General features: G+C 37.3%; 4 protein-coding genes across 4 annotated transcripts in view; 3 read left to right on the top strand and 1 right to left on the bottom strand.

Annotated features, from left to right (window-relative positions):
• Window positions 1-1,545: 1,545 nt before the first annotated feature.
• LOC148913304 (macrophage-expressed gene 1 protein-like) lies at window positions 1,546-5,905 on the top strand. The gene is made up of 5 exons (XM_089031082.1): window positions 1,546-2,773; window positions 2,991-3,203; window positions 3,275-3,526; window positions 3,703-3,994; window positions 4,295-5,905. Exons 1-5 carry the CDS (start codon window positions 1,648-1,650, stop codon window positions 4,599-4,601), a joined length of 2,190 nt encoding a protein of 729 aa, XP_088887208.1. The 5' UTR covers window positions 1,546-1,647; the 3' UTR covers window positions 4,602-5,905.
• A 1,415-nt stretch (window positions 5,906-7,320) lies between these two features.
• Window positions 7,321-8,253, top strand: LOC148913303 (neuropeptide FF receptor 2-like). Its single transcript, XM_089026040.1, has one exon. It carries the CDS (start codon window positions 7,321-7,323, stop codon window positions 8,251-8,253), a length of 933 nt encoding a protein of 310 aa, XP_088882166.1.
• Window positions 8,254-9,390: 1,137 nt separating this feature from the next.
• LOC116307193 (allatostatin-A receptor-like) lies at window positions 9,391-10,314 on the top strand. The gene has a single exon (XM_031717343.2). The coding sequence runs from the start codon at window positions 9,391-9,393 to the stop codon at window positions 10,312-10,314; it is 924 nt and encodes a 307-aa protein (XP_031573203.2).
• Window positions 10,315-17,848: 7,534 nt separating this feature from the next.
• The window catches only part of LOC116307197 (importin-5), a 43,536-nt gene continuing 38,034 nt past the window's right edge, over window positions 17,849-23,350 (bottom strand). The window contains exons 23-26 of the mRNA XM_089030281.1: window positions 22,832-22,895; window positions 21,783-22,011; window positions 20,554-20,695; window positions 17,849-19,289 (exon numbers count right to left, since the gene is read on the bottom strand). Coding sequence (XP_088886407.1) covers window positions 19,197-19,289; window positions 20,554-20,695; window positions 21,783-22,011; window positions 22,832-22,895 — 528 coding nt within the window. The 3' untranslated portion in view covers window positions 17,849-19,196. The remainder of the gene's footprint in view (window positions 19,290-20,553; window positions 20,696-21,782; window positions 22,012-22,831; window positions 22,896-23,350) is intronic.

Below are 23,350 nucleotides of genomic sequence, written 5' to 3'. Positions count from 1 at the left end.
GGAATGTCATGCTTCCTAATTGCGTTCTGAAATTTCGCCCAATCTTTGGCGAGCTCTATTGGACAGACACATGGTCACAAGTGAACATTATGCCTTTGGATCGTCAAGTTCGTGATCTATCGTGGAAGATTTGCCATGGAGTGCTCTATACCTGTGATCGACTTGTCAAGTGTGGTATGAACATTGCTGATCCTTCATGCTTTTGTGGACATCCTTTGGAAACTCCAGTTCATTTATTCTTTGAATGTAACCTCATGCAAGAACTGTTACTATGGGCTCAGACCTTATTTCTGCGTGTTACTCCCTTGTCGCCATCCCTTCAATCTCGTCATATGCTATTGGGATATGACAATCATGAACGGCAGATTATTCCACCTGTTTTTTCCTATTTTCTTAATCTGTTGAAGTACTTTGTGTGGTTGGCTAGGAATGAGTATTGCTTTGAAGGTACTCTCCCTGTTGCCTCTGTGGTTAAAGCAAAGGTTGTGAAACGACTTAATATCCATCTGCTCTGTTACTCTAAACGTTCGGTTAGTCGAAAATCAAGGCGTTTTTTCAACAGATCCTGGAATGTTTTGGGAAAGTTTTCTCCGGATATTACTGTTATAACCTGGTCAGCCTAAAAGTAGTTTTCTTTGTCTTCTTTTCACTTGTACTTGTGTAACGTTTATGCAAGGGAAAACGTTGTGTTCGCTTGAATATACCTATGAAGTGTTTTGATGAGTATAATCCTAGGTAGACCAGGATGATACTCTATATGTAAATGATGTTTTGATTATCTTTTTGTATTAGTGTTTATTGTAGTAGTAATCTGTAGTGTGTAGGTCTACATGGGGGGCGGGGCTCATTACCCCGGCGTGTCTCTGGCGTCCATGTAGGACCCCCCCTTGCTAAAGACCACGATGCTGTCCCTTTTGCACATCTTGGGACACTGGTGCGAAGCTAAAACAAAAAGGGGTTAATCATCTACGGTCTAGGGGCAGAGTAACCTCTCCCTTAGGCTTCGGCCGAGTTTCCTATCAGGCTGTTATTCCTCCCGGGATAGCGGTGTCGGGGTCGAAATCTCCGGCGTAGCCGTAAGTCCATACGACGGTTCAGCACTCGATGTCTGGAAGTATGGTCCTGGTTATTTTTGATTCATCAAAAAAGATTAAAATAACACACAAAACTACCTCGCTAAAGCCCCATCCTTACTTATCCGAATGTTTTGTAAACGATCTTTTAAATTCCGTTTTCAATAAAATCCTCGTCAAGGAGCCGTGTGCAGAATATGGTTTAAACGTACATTTTAGTAAGTAGCTATTTATTGGTCTAGGGTCCCTATCATACAAGTCCCTTGCTTGTTTTGACGTCGATTTAAGCCCAGTACAAAACAGTATCGTGGGCTGCCTGTGCTATGATGTCACAACCGGAAGTCAAAAGGTTCAATTCCCAAGAAAACGAGGCGCGTCTGTTGTTTGGGTTTTTTCCCCTACTAATAAGATAATGGGGATTTTTATGACTCATATCAGTTACAAAATGAAGTCGACTCAAGCAATGCTCTCGTTTACCCTAATTCTTGGTAAAATAGCATTTGTTTTAGCTCTTAATCAACATGAAAATGGCCTTCAAAAACCTTTTGCGAAGAGGCTTACAGTCAACGCTCCGATGCTTTGCAAAATTGTCGTAGGCGATCACAGATGCTGTCTTCAAAGGAACGTAAAGAAGAATCTGCTTCGTATGGAGGTTCTCCCTGGAACAGGCTGGGACGATCTAAGAGATCTCAACATGGGAATGGTAGTTTGGAAGAATTATTCTCAGTGTTTGACGAGCGAAGATGGGAAATACTTGATTCCAGATAACACTTTTGTTGTGCCTTTGAAGAAAAGCAACGTGGTCTTAAATTCGGAATATTTCGATCACTGGAATAATTATTCTTCAATGACTTCGAATTCAATTAACACAGGAGCACATGGGTCTATTTTCGGCTTCGGACTCGGCGGAAAATTCTCAAAAGAATACGAATCGGTCAAGAAACATCAAGTAGAAGACAAGGCAGTCACGACTAGAGTGCAGCTCAGATACAAGTTTTACACTGTCAAAGCACAACCTGATATGCAGTTACACCCAGACTTCAAGTCAAGGTTGCTCGATATCGCTTCTAATTTACAGTGTAATAACACGGCTATGGCTCGATACATGGCTGACTTACTTGTACGAGATTATGGGACTCACTATGTTACGAGTGTCGATGCTGGAGCGATTCTGGCTAAAATTGATCAAGTCAAATCGACCTACGCTGCTACATTTAATAGTGACAAGAGTAAAATAACTGCTTCGGCGAGTGCATCTTTCTTTGGCTTATTTGGTCCAAGTTTTCGGGCATCGTATGATAAAAAAGCTGATAAGAAAGATCTAGATGCTTTCAGAAAGAATATTGTTCAGTCGAAAATTTACACCTATGGAGGACCACCTTATCGAGCCAACTTCTCTATCAGCCAATGGGAAGATGGTCTAGCAAATAACTTAGTTGCTATTGACAGATCTGGGGATCCGCTACACTATGCTATCACACCCGAGGCCTTGCCGGAACTTCCCGAGTCTCTTACACGGGACCTTAGTCGGTTTGTGCTGAAATCCATCAAGAGTTATTACAAACACAATAGTATCAAGGGCTGCACAGATGCCAGCTCACCAAACTTCAACTTCCAAGCGGTTCTAGACGATCATTCCTGTAAGGCTCCTTATACTAACTTTACATTTGGTGGTGTTTATCAGACTTGCTCCATATCAGGTACTAAATGTATTTTATTTTGTATATAAATACATATTTCATTGAAAATATTGCGTTACAAATATTATGTTTTGTAATGTTGTCACGCAACCGTCAGTTTATGAATAAAACTGCATCAATTATTTTTAGCTGTTTTTGTATTTTTGATACGTTTTCCCCTAATTTTCTTCATAAAACGTTTTATGATCCTATATTCAAAAAACACTTCAAACCACAGGAAGCCCAAGCAGCAACCCTTGTGGTACATTCCAACAGAAAAACCCTAAGAAGAAAGACTATGCATGCCCTGATGGATACAAAGCTGTCCTATTTCACCAAGGGCGCACACCAAACACGTGCCACCAAAAGTGCCATGGTTGGTGGATATTTAAGAGTTGCCATGACGAATGTGGTTACGCCAAATGGAACGCATATTGGTGTGTTGCTACAGGTGAGACAAAATAGATATTTAATGTATAGAAAATATATTCATCGATGAAATTAACATTTCATTCCATGCAGGCGCTGCAAAGGATCACTCAGGTTACTTGTTCGGTGGTTTATACACCAAGATAGCGATGAACCCAGTCACAGGGACAGCCAGTTGTCCTCCCAAGTTCTACCCCCAGCGGTTCGGCCCTGAAGGGATGTACGTGTGTATCAGTGACGACTACGAACTGGCTGCTCAATATTCTTTACGGTTTGCTGGATTCTTCAGCTGTAGTGCTGGCAATCCTCTGGCACTGAAGAATGCCGGATCCGGTGATACGAAAGGTATGGATACAGTTTTGATCGTTTTTCTTTTCCATGTTGTTTACTTAAGGACAACTGTATGCAATTGTATTGTCAAGCCTATTATTTAATCCATCAAATTTTGTTTTTGATTTCTTTTTTTATACGAGAATAATTAATGCTAATGAAAAATTACAAATATCTTTCTGAATGTGTAGGATTAGCCATTTCGCTCTTGAACAATGCTACGCCCTCCAGCTGGCCCAAGCGCTGCCCCACGGGGTACTCCCAACACTTGGCCATCATAGACGAGGACTGTGAGATCAACTATTGTGTGAAAGCCAATTCACTGTCAGTACATGCCCTTCCGACCATCAGACGACCACCGTTCCGACCACTGCCGAAGATGAACCACAATATTACGATACCGCTTACCATAGTTAACGATGATACGGGAAAAGTTTGGTTTAAAGATCAGAAGTCCTTGAATTGGATTTTGGCGAAAAAAGGGTGAGGAATCGCGAAATAGATGAAGAAAAAAAATTAAAAATGCAAAAGATAAAGCGAATGAATGAATATAGGAAGGAAGAAAGGAAGGAAGGAAGGAAGGAAGGAAGGAAGGAAGGAAGGAAGGAAGGAAGGAAGGAAGGAAGGAAGGAAGGAAGGAAGGAAGGAAGGAAGGAAGGAAGGAAGGAAGGAAGGAAGAAAGAAGGAAGGAGTTATTTATTATTTATCTAAATACTGCAAGAGACAACTCCTACCTAATTTCCTTTTTCCTTCCTGCTTAAATACTCATCTTTATCTTTGTAGTACGCTGACCAAGTCTATGCCAAAAACACTCATTGATGAAGACGCCCCTGAGAATTTGAAGGCTTCAAGTAAACGGTTGGAATCCCATACCAAGTCTTCCTCTTCAGAGTCAACAGAAGACTCGATGTCGCCTGGAACTATAGTTACCATACCAATCGTGGTCATAGGGTTAATTGCACTGTTGATGTTAATCGGGTTCGTAGTGCTGCGCCGTAAAAAAAATTCGCTCAAACCGGTCAAGTCTTCTTCCAAATATCAGTTCCTTGTAAATGTTGCTGATGCTGATGGTGCATTGATAAATGTTTAGAGCTTTTGCAGTGATTAATAGACCATTTTCGAGTTCTATATTACAGCTGTGTTCCTTGATTACAGACTCACTCAGGGTTAGCCACATTTTAACTTCAAAATATTCACAAATACCAACGGTAAATTTTAGAATGCACGTCATGATTAACAATACAAACAATTTGAAATTCCACGGAACTTTACTGAAACACATGAATATTTTTCCCAAAATCGAGGCTAACCCTGAGTAACAAAGAACTCGAAACTGGAGTATTATGTTAAGGCATGTTTAGAGGGTGGATGTTGCAGAAACACTGTCGGGTCGTAATTTTGGCAACAAGAATATTTGGGGCATCTACTTCGACTTGAAGTAGATAGCAAATTCTTCGTTGTCACGTTACGTCATCGCGGCCATGTTGGTTCCATTTAACATAAGATTTCTATTAGCATCCATTGTTAACGGTACCACAATGGCCGCCATGTTTTTGTCTTTTAACTCTCTTGGGAAAGCTTGCAACCCATCAATATAACTGGCTGCTCGACCATGCATCAAATGCAGCAATATTTGTCTTATACACTGAACTGAATACAGGGACACTTTCCAGTTAACCTGATAACCTGAATTTCCGGTTGCAAAAACAAATGATGTGTATTGTTACCTTCGGAAAGTTCCGGGAAACTTGGTCTGGCTTCCGATTGAGGTAATAAACTTTTCCCGCCATTTTCTGCTCTTCCGGTAGACGCGTGAAACATTTGTCGTAAGTCAATGTTTCCCGCTTTTTTCTTAGCATTAGTAAAGGAATTTCCAACCGGATGGATTGGTTTAAATACGCTCAGTAATTTAAAATTTAAGTAATTTAAAGTTGGACAACACGGCGGTATCTCAAAGTATTCAAAGTCTATTTGTAAACAAAGGACATTTCTTTCCACTGTTATTAATATATTTTCAGTGTATTATCATGGGCGGGTTAAATAAAGGTTAGAAAAAGCTAGTGTGAGGGTTTGTCGCATTGAAATTCAAGATCGAGGTCCGAGTGGAGGCCTTAAATTTCAATGCAAACCCGAGCATGTGCGTTCTAACTGGTTTAGAAACCAACCACACCCTATTTCTATTGTTTGATGTTGAGTTTGAATTTCGATGGAAAACCTGTCCCGTTTTGATTTCAATGCCGTACCCAACTTTAAATCTACACTAAATATAGGTTGTTCCATCGAAATTCAAACCCGACATCTAACAATAGAAATAGGGCGTGGTTGGATTTTAAGTAAGATTAAAGGCAGCGTGTTTGTTCTTAATTTGAAACTTAATAAACACGAGTAAAATCAGTGTCTTTAAAAGATTTAATAATGATAATTCTGGAGGAACAATTGATGACCATAGACGCAATCATTGATGATTACTACCTTTCACTGCTTTGGTAGTGGGCTGAAATCTGGACTCTGTCACATGCGAGAAGGGATATTGTTGGTTCTCAAACTCATCAATAATTCTTGAGGACAGAACAAAGAAAATCACTAGCGTGAAGGAGGTTTGAAAATGTGATCTTAATTTAGCATGAAACGTATGCTTCGAATTTTTCCAAGAATTATCAAATGCTTGAGAAGCCATTTCAAGCACTTGAAAGAGTGTTTCATCCTCTAAAACACCTCGAAGTTGGTTAAAGTGCCTATAACCCCTAACTCAATGTTTTCACCATTGATTCTACATGAAGTTAAAAGTTAAATAGTCAAATATTTTTATATGATTTGGGTGATGCATCTTGGAGATATCAAGGTTTATACTTCCAGTATGCTAATGAGCGTGATGTCATAGCAGGCATTTGGGTTTATTTGTCATCATTTTTAGGTTTTGTGTTTGATAGATTACTTAAATCTTCTATGCATTGAGGATTTTCTCTAGGATGCCCCTGGGACTCTCTCTTCCGCAAAGGCAAACACTAATTTGACTCTAAAACACTTGATTGGGATTCTGAATTTAATACAGTTGAGCGTTGAAAGCTTAAATCTAATAGGAGCCCCTAAACTAAGCATGAGGTTTGTCGGTTCTTTCTTTCTTTTTTTTTTTTTTTTTTTTTTTTTTTTTTTTTTTTTTTTGTTGTTGTTGTTTTGTTTTGTTTTATTTTAATATTATTTTTTTGTTTTGTTTTGTTTTGTTTTGTTTCGTTTTTGTTTTTGTTTTTGTTTTTGTTTTTGTTTTTTTTTTTTTTTTTTTTTTTTTTTTTTTTGTTGTTGTTGTTTTGTTTTGTTTTTCGTTTTGTTTTGTTTTTTTGTCTTTTATTTTCGTTGTTGTTGTTTTTGGTTTTTTTTCTTTTTGTTTTTCGTTGTCTTTTTTTTAAATCAAAATGTTTTTTTAATTAGTCGAGATGGTCTGATGCAGTTAGTGTGTCCACGCTAATTAAACTTGAATAATTTTAACGCAGATGTCGGAAGAAGAGCACAAACGAACAAATAAATCGGGTCATACCTTGAAGAAAGAAAAATAATTATTTACTTATTGTCATTTCTTTCAAGGTGAGCGATTCTTGAAAATTAATATCAATATACGTATTACCTGAAGAAATGGTGAAATCCGGATGTTCCAATTAATAAGTCACCAATAATCTAGTAAAATGTGAATAAATTAAGCCAACACCTTTTGTATCACACCTAGCAGTGATGGTGATTCTGTTGTAAAGGGTAGTTCAATTATTACAAGAGGTGCTCTCAATAGCAACGGATTCAAGCTAATTCAACTGACAATCATGACTGGCTCTTTCTCCAAAGTTGTTATTCCAACCGTCTCTTCTATTCTTGTTCTGACGGACCTGATAGGAAACACCCTGGTTATACTGATCATTCTGACAAATAAATCCATGAAATCGCCAATCAACTACCTCCTGTTCAACCTTGCTGTAGCAGACATCATGGTAGGTGCCTTCGTCATACCAAAGGCGATTTTCCAATACTTACTTCCCCATCCCGTTGGCATCGAAGGTAAGATAATCTGCAAAGTGTTTATTTCTGGGAACTTCGCCTGGATTGGAGGTGCTGCATCTGTCTTCTCTCTAATGGCGATTTGCTTCGAAAGATTCCTTGCTGTCATGTATCCTTATTCTGTAAGGCTGAAGCTTACATTTCACATTGCGAAACGCATTATTATGGCGTCGTGGATTTTCGCTTCAATTCTGGTTTCCTCACTTTTCGTAGTAATGGACTACGACCAAGAAAAGGAAAAATGTATTCAAGAGTGGCCAAGACAGCCATCATGGCTTTCTAAGGCATTCAGCCTACTCTGGTTTACAGCAGCAGGATTTGCGCCTCTTGCCATCATGTTCGTTTTGTACAACAGAGTCGTCTACTCTCTTTGGTTCAAGAAAAACCAAGTACAAGGTACACAACTAGCCGTGTTGAAGTCAAGAAAGAGAGTAACCAAGATGGTGGTCACTGTCAGTGTTGTATACTTCCTAACTTGGTTTCCTACTCTCACTTTCTATGTACTTATCGAGCATCATGTGCATGTCGTAGATATTCCTATGACAGACATCATCCAAGTGCTTTCCATACTGGTTCTGTGCAGCTCGGCCATAAATCCATTTATCTATTCACTTCAAAGCGAGAATTTTCGTCGTGAATTGAGGAAACTTCTTTGCTGCAGAAAAACTTGCAAGAATCGACTAAATCCCTTAGGTGCTTGAATATATGTGAATATATTTTCCACATATTTCTATTTTTCTCCCCAATACCTGTAAAAAGCATCGAGACTTAGTAGTTATGCGTTTTTCAAGAAATAAATTATTATTATTATTTTTTTTTTATTATTTATAATTTTTCCCCTCCTAAGAAAGTACTAACCAGCTGATTCTTTGTAGCTCAGCTGCTCTTTTCTGATCAATTTCTTCCAATCTATTTTATTGGTTGGAACCTACATGATTAGCTTTTCCCACAAATAAATAAGCCTCATTTTCTTTTAGCCAATCACAGCGATGACTGGCATTGATCAAAGCATTCAGCTTTTCAACTACTTTCTTTTTAATTACTGTTCGTCACGTGGTATTCATATAATTAGCTTTACTCAACAAATATCTTTTTTTTTCCAAAGACAACTGTCATTTTTGCAGCCATTTATTCAGAAGTTAAATAAAAGTCGTCCATTTTAATCCATCTTTGCCAATAAAACAGATGCAACTTGATTTGGATGTTTTCGTTCGTCATCCTGCTAATTTGCCATACTATGTTATTTAGCCAATCAGAATTCAGAAATTTTGAGCTCTACGCTTCAAATGAAAACTTGTTTACAGTAGAGCTTATTTGAACCTGACAGGTTTTCATGATTAGGGGATATAAAATTAGAGGTTTCTCTCTATTCACAGCAATTGTGGAAATTGTCATGACGTAAAAAAAAAAAACCAGGCAAATAAAATCGCTGAAGAATAGTTTTTCTAAGGAAAAAATAGATATAATGCCTTTGAGTACACTCTCTGACAAACAACTAGATAACCATTTGGAAGGCAGCTGTTAGTTGCTAACCAATAAATGCTTAATCGCAGGCCGAGATTGAATTTTGATAATGGATTTTACCAAATTATTAAGAGTAATATGGGAAATTCAAACTTCAAGAAGACACCTTTACAAGCAAATCGTATTATAAATTAGTTGAGATTTCGTCCTTTGTTTCCAAATGTAATTCACTGAGATGGACGCTTCATATAATTCTGTTTTCGTGTAGAATTCCAAGAAGCTATTGCATCGCGTTAAACCATCTATACTACTGCTAACCAGAGCAATTTGATTAAGAATCTACAATACTGAATTAAGGTCGAACAGGTTCTATAATGTCAGAATATGTCGCTAACATTGTATTTCCTATAACGTTTTGGATTCTTATTTTGACGGACATGATAGGAAACACCCTGGTTATACTGATCATTCTGACCAATAAATCCATGAAATCACCAATCAACTACCTCCTCGTCAACCTTGCTGTAGCTGATATGATCGTAGGGATATTTTTGGTACCTCGCTCAATCCTCCAGTATTTTATTGCTCTACCCGATGGAAGCAAAGGTCAGATATTCTGCGAAGTTTTATCTATTGGGAGCATGACGTGGTTCGGTGGTGCTGCCTCTGTCTTTTCTTTGGCTGCAATTTGTTTTGAAAGATACTTTGCAGTCATGCATCCATATTCTGCCAGATTGAGGCTGAATCGTAAGAAAGTCGGACGCATTGTTGTTACATCTTGGCTTTTCGCCTCGGCTCTCAATGCACCAATGTTCGGACAACGATCAAACCACGATCAAGAAAAGAAGAGATGTATTGAAGAATGGCCGAGAGAGCTATCATGGCTTCAGAAGGCATTCAGTTTTCTCTGGTTTACAGCAGCAGGATTTGCGCCTCTTGCCATCATGTTTATTCTTTACAGCAGAGTCATTTACTCTCTTTGGTTCAAGAAAAACCAAGTACAAGGTACACAACTAGTCGTGTTGAAGTCAAGGAAGAGAGTAACCAAGATGGTGGTCATTGTCAGTGTCGTTTTCTTTGTGTGCTGGATTCCTACTCTCCTACTCTACGCAACTTTGCACGATAACGTTGCTTTCCCCATTAGTGGTATGTCGGCCACTGGCTCCATAATGGTCCTATTCAACTCGGCCATCAATCCATTTATTTACTCCTTTCAGAGCGAGAACTTTCGTCGTTGTCTTAAGGATATCGTTTCTTGCAGGAAACCTCGTAATAACCGAATAGCACCACCAAATTAAGAAACAAGAGACAAGGAAACAAGCAAGCAAGTAACAGGACTAACGGACCGACGGATGAAAACATGACATAATATGAGTATTGTAACTATATGGTTTTCAGAATAATTCACAATTATGTATATCAGTTTAGATAGAGAAAACATGCATCTAAAAAACATTGCGCAATTAGGACAATTCAGCGTGATACTGTTAGACAATTTTTTTTTTAGTTTCTTTTTGTAAAGAATTCTGATTAATGACGTTTTTGGATTTTTGCTGTAGAGGTAAAGAACAAGGTTCTTACGTCCTTGTACCTAACTATCAAAAGAGGAAAACATTAGTTGAACAGCGTAGCCTCCTCCGCAGGCTACTCGATCGCTAGGGTTTTGCTGCTGTTCGAGAGGGATGGGGTGAATACGAGGAGGACTAAGGCGAGCAGGGGAGGGAAAGAAAAGTGGTTACTTGGGTACTAGTCCCGTTTGGTCAGCTATCAGCAAACACAGGAAGCCCAGTATGGGAAAAGAGAGAGAAAAGAGCAAAGACACGCCTGTGGAGAAGGCTATGAACAGCGTACATCTATCAATGTAATGTTTGGTGAAGACTGGATTCTTAGTGGAATTTTGCTTTATTTCGAATTTCGTTAAAACTGCGTTTCCTCTTTTTTCTTTTTTTCCTTTTTTCCATCAATTGTTCATTCTCTCAAAATATGAAAACTCACTGATTCGGACTTTTTAATTGTTTTCTGCACTGCTCTGATGGAAATAAACTAACGCAGCAGTTTTGAAGGCCTTGGAAATGAATATTACCTTACATAAATTGAAGCATTTTCTAAACTTCTGCTGTTTCCAATGTAATGTTTATCGAGGCCATTACACGTGGCCATTATTATGAAGGCAAATAGACCTTCATTTTAGGTTGGGAGAAATTTTTTAGACAATGTGGTGTCGTTCCACAGAGTACATTTCTTGTTTAATGGTTGCGCATGAGAAGAAGTGAACTCAAGCAAAAAATCTTATTCAAAGAAAACTGTCACGTTGCCTGGAATGGGATTTTTTTTAAACGCTCCGATTATTATAACAATTAAGTTGGCTGCCAGCCAAGAATAGATCCTTCTTCTTTTTTACTGACCTATATGTATTTCGTGTTTTAAAAAAAACTTTTCGAATGTTCGTCTTGTATCATCACGTTTGATCCTAACATCTTTAGTTTATCTATTATCGCTGATAAAAATCATCACAAACTCAACATAAACTATGCTGGTAATTTTCTAAATTGTTACGATTAATCCTTTCGGCTAGGACTTCGGCCAGCTGAAAAAGATGCGCACGAGATAAAACCCACGACCATACAAATTTTACTGGTAAAGTTTGACAAGGTGCTTAGGTAAATAATCAGTGCTGTGAAAATAAGAATCAATCGTTTTATAACTTTTTTCTTATTTTATTTTGTTTTCTTCTTTCATTTTAACTATTTACCTAGGTTATCCTTAATTGTTATCGTAAATAGCATGCATTTGTGAACTTGTTAATTTGCTATAAATATTCAATATCAATTATAATTTTTCTATGTAAAATAAAGTATATGTATGTTTAACGTAAGCTACGTGCCAATGGGGCCTGGATATGGCTCTCCGTAAAGCTCTCCACTGACAAAGAAAAGATTGGGAAGCGCAGCTGTGTATTGTATAATGTGTTCTATAAAATGTCCCATTTATTTTATTTATTTCGTTAATATATCAGAAGGGTCGGCGAACAAAATAATTAGGGGAAAATATTTTGCCGCGTTTGAATACTATTTTTTGTCCTTTTCAGTCAATTATTTTTCCCTCTTCCGTTTCATTCTGTTTTTATATACATTGAATGATTCTGAGCGGCTTATTCTTTCTTGAGCCATCTATTCGGTTCATTACGCACATCACCCAAATCCCTAGCTTCCTGAAAAATATCGCATTTTACATCCCACATTCTTCACGATATCCTTATATAACTGGCTATCACATGCAAGAACCGACTGACGATTAAATTATCAAATATATCGAAGCTTTATCCTAACATTACGGCTTCCCCGGCTCAGTTGAACTACCACTCCACCCTAGGGAAAATATCGTTTGTGGCAAAGCAAAGGCTGCTGGCGATAAAACTAGAAAACAGCCGAACTACACCAGAAGAAGAAACAAGAGTCTCGCCATTTAACGACATCACAGTAAAGAAAATATCGTTTGTGGCAAAGTAAAGGCTGCTGGCGAAAAAACTAGAAAACAGCCCAACTACACAAGAAGAAGCGCCATTTAACAACATGAATGTCTTTTTAAGCTTGTCATATTTGGATCCAGTGAATACATCTATTACAGATAATGCCACACTTGTCCAGTGTCCCATCAAGCTACCACTAGCATCATGGGACTCGTCCTCGTTTGAAGCAGCAGCTAAAGTCTCAACTCTCGTGGCCGTTACTGTCAACTTCATCACGATGCCATTCACCATATTTTTCAACGCTCTGATTATTTTCCTTGTTTGGAAGAATCCGTCTCTTCAAATTGAGCGTGTCATAGTTCTGGCCTATTTAGCCTTAGCTGACTTGATGGTAGGACTACTTTGTCAACCTTTGTTCATAGCGAGAGGAGTATGCCAGCTAAAAACAAACAGCATGGACTGTGATATAAACAATGGTTATATTTCCTCTCAATTTTTTTTTGGGATCACTGCTTCCATTCAACTTGCGCTTGTAACATACGAGAGATATGTAGCCATTATCCATCCATACCAATACCCAACACGAATCACAGTCAAGAGACTCACTTATGCAACCATAGTAATCTGGTCTTTAAACATGATTGTATCAATACTGCTTTTTGCCCTTCTGGCTTTTGGTGAAGACATTTGGTATATCGATATTTTGTATATTCCCTTAGGCATATTCTTAACCAGTGCAATGGTTTACTGGTATGTTCGCATTTTTGTTGCCATAAGAAGGCAAAGAAAAATAGGTCAGCAGCAGCAAAATGTCTGCATGAATAATGTACACACCCAACAAAACTACAAAGGAGCCATAACAGCTGCTCTCCTTCTAGGCTGCTTTTTAGTTTCTCTTATTCCATTGTTATGTACATTTTTGTTGAAACAAGTGCTAGGTTCTGGTTTCTCAAATTCTGTATTTCTTTTCTTGCGTCCTTGGGGTTTGACATTTGTGCAGTTAGCTTCCTATATTAACCCAATAATTTATGGTCTACGAGTAAGAAAATTAAGAAGAAAATGTTTCCAACTAGTCTTTAGGATTCAACATTGACAATGTCCCTTAGTAGATTATATATTTCTTTTGATAGATCTGTACTATATTCAAAACCAAAAATGGCCGCTCACCAACAGGATTGGCTTCAGCAGTTGGTACTGAACATCGCACCGGCATCGCGGAGGTCATGGGTTCGATTCCCGTTGAAGCTTGAAATCACTTTTTCAAGTCTTTCTTTACAGCGTTCGCTTAGATCGCTCATTCACTGTGATGATCAACACACATGTATTTAGCATTGTTTACTAACTAGCGAATAGGCACAGTTGGAATGCAAGGGGATTCACTAGGGAATTAAGAGACGCTAATACTTAAGAGCTGAGGTTGTGTAATAAGGCATTCGCGTTCAACGGCCTTGCTGCGTCGTGAAAATTTTAAAATAAATAAATAAATGTAAGGGAAATTAGTTCATAAAGGAAATTATGATGTGGGTCTTAAAAGTAAAGTAAGTTGATTATTATGCTAACATTATACATATTGGCAATCCTGCACTTAAACACTTAATTATAATGCATGAATTTGTCACCACTATATTATTTCATTTTAGCTTGAACCAGTGCATTGCTAGTCCTGTAACAGTATAAGTAACCAATGAGTTTAATAAAGCACGCACGCGCTGTCGTGTGGACACTCTCCTAAAGTCTGTGTAGTATATTAAATGATAAATGATTTATATTCGGTTGAACGGGGAACGAACTAGAATGTAACTATCATTATTTCACCACAGTTCTATCCATTTAATTTTCACATATATTCAAAACCAGTTATTATAAGAAATATTAATTTGTATAATGATTGTAGTACATCGTTACAGTTACTAGATCTAGGCACATATGTTGAAACATATGAGCGTGGCTTTTACTGCTTTACCTGTATGCATTCATACAACTTTCTTTCTTTTTCTTTCTTTTTTTATTTTTTCTTTCTATTTTTTAATTTTATTTATTCATTTTATTTATTTTTCGCATAAATACGATCGTAGTACTATATTTAATCGATTAAACGCCGGCTCCCGAATAAACAGGTTTAAATAAGTAGTATATGGTATGCAGAAAGTCGTATCATTTTGTTATCACTCCCATTTCTTTGATAGCTCTATATATCATACGTCGAGTCTCACGGTCCTCGTTAAACCAGGGTATTGTCCATACACCGTTAAGAACACAACACGGCAAGCATATGCCTAAGCCAAATAACTGTTCAGCTTGTTGTAGCGAACGGAATGAGAGTCCAGGACTGAATTAGTCTGTACATTCAATTTTTCACAGTCATACAGAATCTTTATGTTTTTTTCATACTAGAAGTGGTAGGAATTGAAAAAAAATGCTTCCAAATGGCTTTCAAAGCGAAGCAACCAACATATATTCAAAGATTACGGATATACCTAGTTCAACTAGAAATTCTCCGATTTCAAACAAGGGATACCTGGTTGAAAAATTGCGTTATCTATGCCTTCGGGTAGTTATATTTTCGACAATTTCTTTACGCAAACTAAAACGACTTTTTATTTATTTAAACAAACGAAAAAAAAATTTTTTAGGAGGCATAACTTCCAGCTCACCCATCCAGACACTGACTTAGCTTAACCGGACTTGACTCAGTGTCACGGAAGCCCAAGTTTTTTCCACTGGACCACGGTTTCAGGTGAATCGGCATAACAATAGCCGTGCAAACAATGCACCGAATATACTAGACTTTTTAACATTATATTTTCAACCGATTCCGTGCGTGGCAGAGATGCAAGGGATTAGCCGATATGGTCTGGGGGCCGGCTGGTCTCTCCCCTGATGCTTCGGCTAGAACATTTTCTTGCGTAATTCGTACACCCAAGGGCAGAAGGATTTAATCGCCGTCAGGTCCGAAGTCCATACGACGCCTCAGCTCTGCGGATGTCTCGGGGGTATGGCAAAGTAGAATCGATTTTTTTTTTTTTTTTTTTACTTAAATGTCTGTCGGTGCCATCTAACCCCGCTGCATTCAGATAGTTTTCTTTTTTTAAGTATATTATCATGAATTTGTTAAATATATTGTAAGCTAAGATCACATCCAGTGAAAGGACCTTTGAAACTAAGATCACATCCAGTGAAAGGACCTTTGAAACTAAGATCACATCCAGTGAAAGGACCTTTGAAGCTTAGATCACATCCAGTGAAAGGACCTTTGAAACTAAGATCACATCCAGTGAAAGGTCCTTTGAAGCTTAGATCACATCCAGTGAAAGGACCTTTGAAGCTTAGATCACATCCAGTGAAAGGACCTTTGAAGCTAAGATCACATCCACTGAAAGGACCTTTGAAGCTTAGATCACATCCAGTGAAAGGACCTTTGAAACTAAGATCACATCCACTGAAAGGACCTTTGAAGCTAGGATCACATCCAGTGAAAGGACCTTTGAAGCTAAGATCACATCCAGTGAAAGGACCTTTGAAACTAAGATCACATCCAGTGAAAGGACTTTTGAAGCTTAGATCACATCCCGTGAAAGGACCTTTGAAGCTAAGGTCACATCCAGTCAAAGGACTTTTGAAGCTTAGATCACATCCAGTGAAAGGACTTTTGAAGCTTAGATCACATCAACTGTTTGTTGGTCACTGTTTTTCTTTTTAACTATCTTTCGTCTTTCCACTTTTCGCAATAAACGTACAGACAAAAACCGAGATTGGGCTGCCTGTGGTTTTCCAGGGCACAAACCCAGGACGTTTTCTAGGAAAATGTTGGTTGATACAGAGATAGATTTCTTTATTAGTCATATATTTGCAGCTTCCGGGCTGGCTGAATTTTAAATATTTTTAAACACACTTACAAAAACTGAAATAGTATTTTGTGGTACATGCTTTTCCTTCGTATAATTTGACATGATCGCATTTTCTTATCTATTCATTTGCGTATTGAGTTGTTGCTCTAGTAAACGCCCGTGCCCTTGTCATGCCTCACTGAATTCCTATGTCTTGTATTTTTCACTCCCGTACGAATAATAATCGCGAATAATTCGTACGGGAGTCTGTTCAGCGAAAATTTACCAACATTTTTCATTTCCGTAATCACTGCTAGTGCCCCCCTCCCCCCCCCCCCCCCAAAAAAAAACAAACAAACAAACAAAAAAACAAAAAAAGCAATGAATGGTATAGACCTATATAACTATAGACCAATTCGGCTTCACTTAAGTAACGATGCCGTTTAGAACGATAGCACCCAACGGCAAGGCATGCGTAGTGAAGATTTCTATAATTGGCTTAAATAATTATATCCAAGCTCTCTGATTGGCTGAAAAAAATAGTCATTGTATATGAAAATTTATTACCGAAATATTACCGAATTGTCATTCCATTTACCAAAGATACATCGGAACTATTGCCTGAATTTTTTTTAGACCAATCATATGTGGGGAACACTCGGAAATCGTTCCCCACATACAATTTGTTCCAAACTCGCCTATGTTTTCAATCGTTGTTCAACAAGTCTGTTCGCCAATTGACGGCAACTATACCGGACTTATGTAAGAACAAGAACGAAAATAAGTTTGAAATTGGTGCTTTTCGAATTTAAACCAATAAGATTGAAAAATATAATTTAATTAACACTGCCGTAATCCAAATCGTAAACGGCTGCCCATTCCGCGGGCCTATTGTTCTCGATATCGTTCTAAACGGCATCGTTACTTAATTAAAATCTCTGGTAATACTTTTCTTTGTGCATTATATTTACATGTCAATAAATCACTGATATGGATACCTGGAAAATTTTTCTTTGTGTCGATATATAAATATAATAGACACAAAGAAAAGTTTCCCAAGTAGATTTGAATTGGGTAAAACACTGCGTTAGCCGACTCCATTTTAAAATTCTTTTCAGTGCCACGAATAATAATAGTTCGAAGTCGAGTTTGGAGTTTCCCAGACTCGTACCCAGTCGCTTCTCTTGTCACATTGCCCTCACGCTTTGATTGATGGAGAAGGAATTAGTGAGTCCTCAGTCAAGGGAAGGAAGGAAGGAGGAGAAAAGCGAAGCCGTCATTTTTTCTCTTCTTCCCAAAAGCCATCGCGCGAGCATTAAAAAAGCGTGAGTGACGACAGGGTACGAGTCTGGGAGTTTCCGACCATGATAAACTATACTTTTTATTATCAACTCCAACCTCGGCTTGGAACGATTACTCGTGGTCACTGAACAGAACTGTAAAATGGAGTATAGGTCTATTCCACTCGCCATAAGTAATGAAGGGCCCCTAGTCACGTGACACATGATGTACTACAATTATGGGATGCATCGTTGCTATAACTACCAAAACTATTTTTAATCGAACATGAATTGGAATTAACATTAATTTGTCTTCGAGGCATTACAATAATTTCGTGTTAGTCGAGTCAACCCTTCTAAAATAGCTCACTGAACAACATTCCACATTACTGCTGCTGTTGCTATCGTTTGTTGCTTACGCTTATGTTGCTGCTGCTTCTTTTTAGATTTTTGTTCAACTTTTGCCCAATTTACCCTGTCAGTTTCTTTATTCTGTTGCTGTCGCTACTATTGTACTTATTACATCATTTTATCATTGTGCTATGATACTGTAAATCAAATGTCCGTTTTTGCAGTTCCTTTTTTGTTGTTGGTGGATGTGCTGTTGCTATTATATTCGTTTTCGCTGTAGTGTTGTTGTTGTTGGCTGTGCTGTTGCTGTTGGTGGTGGTGGTGACGCTGGCGTTGCCATATAATTCAGTTTCCTGTTGTTGTTGGATTTCTTGTTGTTATTGTCCACTGGGTGATCATCGATGTAGTTACTGCTCCTTCTGTCCATATATTAGTTCTAAGTTTGTCCTTTTGAAATCGCTGTCTTCAAACAGAATTGTAATTTTCGTTTTGCTGATGCTGGTCCTAACTGTATAATTATTAAAAGAGTCTGCTGCTGCCGCTGTTGTTGTCTTTGTCATCGTTGATACGCTTGCCTTTGTCTCTGTTTGCTCTTGTTGCTGTGGTTGCTGCTGCTGCTGCATTTGTTGCCGTTGTTTTTATTGCTGCCGTTGTTTTTATTGCTGCTGTTGCTGCAATTGCTGTTGTTACAGATGTTGTTGTTGAAGTGTCTGATTGTCTGTTCTTCGTTATTGTTGTTGAAGCTATTACACTGACCGCTACCTCTAATTCTGTATATGATGATGATGATGACGACGATGACGAAGATGAAGTTGTTATTGTATCCGAATTATGTAAAAACTATCCAACATGTTATCAGCCAGCACGTGACCACGAATGCTGTTTTTTACTTGTGACAATAAATTGAGCCAATCCCCACATACGATTCAACATCGGTCAAAACAAGACGTCAAATAGAAGGATCTTACGGCGTCCACGATGATACAAAATGATCGCAATGCAGCACCCAACACACCCAGCCACAATCTTTAACCTCCATAATGGTTGTTCTTCAGAACAGGGCCCAGTAAATCAAGACCAGTCAAAAAGAGCCACAATATTGGTGTTCATCAGTGTTGGTAGTTGTAGATCGCTGAAAAATTATAGCTTATACCTCAATCACGTGTTAAGGTCATTCACGATTCTTGCAGCTCAATTCGACGGGTGTCACTTTGTAAATCTTAATGTCATTGTTGAATTATCTGCACTTGTATTCAATGGCCTTGCTCTGTCATAGCTTGCCGTATCGAATCCTGTTGCATTTCGTTGAGTTGAGATAAATATGTATTCCAGGCGTCGCCCATCGTCTACATTGGTAAAAAGATAACAAAAAAGTTTAACGGACGCATAAAAAAAAACAAAAACGGGCAGACAGAAAGACTAACACAAAGACCAACAGACGACCACCTGCTGATCTGAGAGAAAATGTTAGCCAATCACATTTGAGAAAATTTGCACAACTGAAGTGTCACTTTCCTCTTTAGCGAAATTTTGAATTTCCAGGTCACCATGCAAACAAGAAAGAAAAACGTTGCCAATAAGAGGTTGATAGCAGCACAGGTAGCCCAAGCTATGTGTGTTACATATTTATAAGGCAATGTATCCAGATTATTTAAACACTGTAATTCAGTGAGGTCATTTTTACGTCACTATTTCGGATCAGCTGGCAGGCATTCAAATAGGCAAAACAAAAAACAAACAAAAAAACAAAGAAACAGTAAGTAAAATATTTATAAAAAATTAAAGTGCTACTACGACGAAAATCGCTCAAACTTGGATTCAGCTGAAACTTCCTAAGAATACTCTTTAAAGGTCCAATAATCACTGTATGAAGTGTTTTCTCAATATTCAGGACGAAAGTATGATATTTTTACGATTATTTTTTGGAGTCTGTGACGTCATACACTCAACATCGAACATCGCTCCATACATTTCTTTGTAGTTTATGATCAAAATATCAGTAGTAAAGGGAGAAAGAAATACCCAAACATCTCAAAATATAAATTATAGTCACAAGTAATGTGAAATAAGCACATTAGCCACCCTTTGGGCTTCATAGGAATGAAATAAATTAAGGATTTATATACAAAGAAATATATGTAGCAATGTTTGATGTTGAGTGTATGACGTCACAGACTCCAAAAAATAATCGTAAAAATATCATACTTTCGTACTGAATATCGAGAAAACACTTCATACAGTGATTATTGGACCTTTAAAGAGTATTTTTAGGAAGTTTCAGCTGAATCCAAGTTTGAGCGATTTTCGTCGTAGTAGCACTTTAAGTTACAAATATTAAACAAACAAACAAAAAACGGAAAAACAAGTCAAAGAAAAAAGAAAAGCAAAAAGATAAACAGAGGAAAAAACGAAGAAAAAACAAAAAAGAAAAAAAATAATCAAAGAAAAAAATAAAAAAGAAAAAGAAAAATTTAAAAACAAGAGGAAAAACGAAACCCCCAAAAAAGAAAAAAAAAGAAACCGATGATAAAAGAAAATTCAAAAACAATCAAACAACAACAAGCAAGAAAGTACATCTGAATAAAAGCATTTATATCGGGCTATACTAACCTGCATCTGGGCGATGATTCGAAGAAGTCTTTGTCTTGTTTCCATGTCTTCACTGAGCACTTCCGACAGGAAGACGTCAGCAAAGATCTGCAGTATTCTAGATAAGTTACTATAGTTGGTTCCTAAAACTAATGGATGATTCCTAGAAAACAAAGCGCAGCTATGAGGTTATTGATCACAACTAAGAGCAACAGCAATTACAAAACAAAAAAAAAACAAAAAACAGAGAATACACCAATTTCGCATTCGATGAATACCGCTGTTAATGAAGACCAGACTCATTTGTACAGGCTTATCCTCGTTTATAAGTCAGCTATTCACAGATACCATTAAAAGTCCGTGGTATTTCAAAACATTGGTATTGTTCAAGCTGCACATTCTTTCCATTACAGTTAATTTTTGCAAATGATTTGCTCTTAAGCGAGGCTAAGGCTAAAAGCTGGCTGCTTCAATCAGCGTTCGAGTTTCACTGACTAACCACATGGTTTCGAATATAATAATAATAATAATAATAATATTTATAATAATTCAATAAAAATTTGATATTTCTATTGCGCATATTCCATTGGAAGATGCTCACATGCGCATTACACACATTATATTACTGATTTACAATTTTATAAAAATATTATATAATTTAAATAATAATAGTCAAATTTCTGAGGAAAAATGAAATAAAATAAAATAAAATAATTAAATAAATAAATAAAATAAAAATAAAATAAAAAATAAAATAAAAAATGAAATAAATAAATAAGTAAGTAAGTAAGTAAGTAAGTAAGTAAGTAAGTAAGTAAGTAAGTAAGTAAGTAAGTAAGTAAGTAAGTAAGTAAGTAAGTAAGTAAGTAAGTAAGTAAGTAAGTAAGTAAGTAAGTAAGTAAGTAATGTTAAAAACCTCATTAATAATTCATGAAGAAAACACAATAGAAATCATGACCATGAAGGTGGTTTTATATCTGATATAGATTCGTCTTCATTTGCATAAACTTTAACTTGGATTTTCTCTATCAAACTTGGTTCATTTCGTAAAGAATTCGGTACCATATGAGAACATACATCATGAGTTTTTTAAGCCGTTTAATAAACTCGCAGATCGTGTTTTATCGGGTCTAAAACCACTCGGCTACGCCTCGTGTTTTATACCCGATAAAACACTCCTGCTCGTTTATTAAACAGTACATATAATAAGGTATAATGTTTCATAGAAAATAAAAAGGTGTTTTACTCACGCTTCAATCAGATCGCATAAATAACCATAAACATGTGTTGCTTCCTCGCGGTCCTCAATAATCGGTAACCACGACAACCACAATGGAATGACCTCGTCGACATTGATGTTACCATGGTTATATTTACAGATTTTAGTGACGGCTGAGATGGCGTTTTCTGTCGCGTTGATATTTTCCCGTGATCTGGATTGGGGATCGCTTATGACTCGGTATAACAAGGGTAGGGCCTCTGAATAGATTCAAATAAAGATAACAATGCTCAACATGTGATTGTACGTAGGTAACAAATTAAACATCCTTCGGACCTTATTTTATAACATACACGTATTTAAATAAAGTTAGTCAACAAAAACCTAGAAAGCTGAGATCACTGAGCATCATGGGAAACTTTTCATATCAAAAAAGCATATATATACAAAGATTTTTTAAAATACAAACTGCAGCTCGATGATGCTCAGAAGAGGTGAGACTGTAACCTGTAAAAGGTTGGCAAGTCCATGAACAGTTATCAAGCGGTTGAACGTGTAAAATGAATCTACCCATAATCCTGATCGGCCTCAGCTTTATAGCTTTTCAGGTGACTAACTTTATTGAAATAAGTGTATACACCTATTTCAGAAATCGTTATCGCACCAAAAGTCTCAAGCAACAAGCCAAGACCGCAGAGAACGCCGGTACTTTCAGCTGTAATTAGTTTATTCATGGTGCATTTTCATTTATTGACTTCACAAATTGCTCCAAGCAAGGCTGCTTGAGATGATAATTAGTGGAGAGTTATAACCACTTGCATTAACCATGAATAAATCAATTATAATTAAAAGTACCGACGTTCTCTGGAGCCTTGGCTTGTTACTTGAGGCTCTTTGTGCGACAACTATCTTCGAAATAGGTGTATATAACGTATACACATGCGATGCATTTATGCAGAGGTAGCAAAATGTCGCTTTCTTTCTTTCTTTTTCTTTTTTTAATTTTATTCATTTGTTTCTAAAGCTTTCTTGGACGGCCTATGATTTTATCTGGGGAAAAATGTATAACATTGCTCTTACCTGCACAGGCCGGTGCGTAGTCCTTGGATGATATAGGCATAATACCCACCCCATAGCATGCGGCCTGAAAACATGAACGAAATAGAACGAAAGTGAAATGGCATTTCGGTTACATAATAACGCTTAGTGAAGTATAAACAAAGTAGTCGAATTAGATGTGTGTGAAGCTGCGCTGTAGTTCTCGAACCACAGAATAATTGTTTTACTAGTAGCACACTCATGAACTTAATACACATACTTCTATGACTTTTCGACTAAATCGTTCATAAAAAAATACACTTCGACCTTTGACCCTAAATGGCAAAAATCTAGTGAAATTCTTGGAGAATTCAGAAACAGTCGCCATCTTGGTTGCTCTAACAATAGAAGTTTCATGGGGAATGCTTTGTATAGTCAACCAATATGGCGGCTATGACGTAACATGAACCTCAAGAATAGGAGGATACCAATCAAACAGCCGCCATCTTGGTTGCTCAGTCTAACAATAGAAGCTTCATGGGGATTGCTTTGTATAGTCAA

Source organism: Actinia tenebrosa, unplaced genomic scaffold, assembly GCF_029948245.1.
Source record: "Actinia tenebrosa isolate PJP-AT-01 unplaced genomic scaffold, QUT_ActTen_1.0 PGA_scaffold0__85_contigs__length_37466705, whole genome shotgun sequence".
Lineage (NCBI taxonomy): Eukaryota > Metazoa > Cnidaria > Anthozoa > Actiniaria > Actiniidae > Actinia > Actinia tenebrosa.
This window is presented reverse-complemented; position numbering and strand designations above follow the sequence as displayed.

What these genes read in the sequence shown, in the direction of transcription:
- LOC148913303 (XM_089026040.1), top strand. Translation starts at nt 7,321, where the DNA reads ATGACTGGCTCTTTCTCCAAAGTTGTTATTCCAACCGTCTCTTCTATT.
- LOC116307193 (XM_031717343.2), top strand. Translation starts at nt 9,391, where the DNA reads ATGTCAGAATATGTCGCTAACATTGTATTTCCTATAACGTTTTGGATT.
- LOC148913304 (XM_089031082.1), top strand. Translation starts at nt 1,648, where the DNA reads ATGCTTTGCAAAATTGTCGTAGGCGATCACAGATGCTGTCTTCAAAGG. An exon ending in TCAGACTTGCTCCATATCAG is followed by an intron (nt 2,774 to 2,990) that starts GTACTAAATGTA and finishes TTCAAACCACAG; the next exon opens with GAAGCCCAAGCAGCAACCCT. An exon ending in CGGATCCGGTGATACGAAAG is followed by an intron (nt 3,527 to 3,702) that starts GTATGGATACAG and finishes CTGAATGTGTAG; the next exon opens with GATTAGCCATTTCGCTCTTG.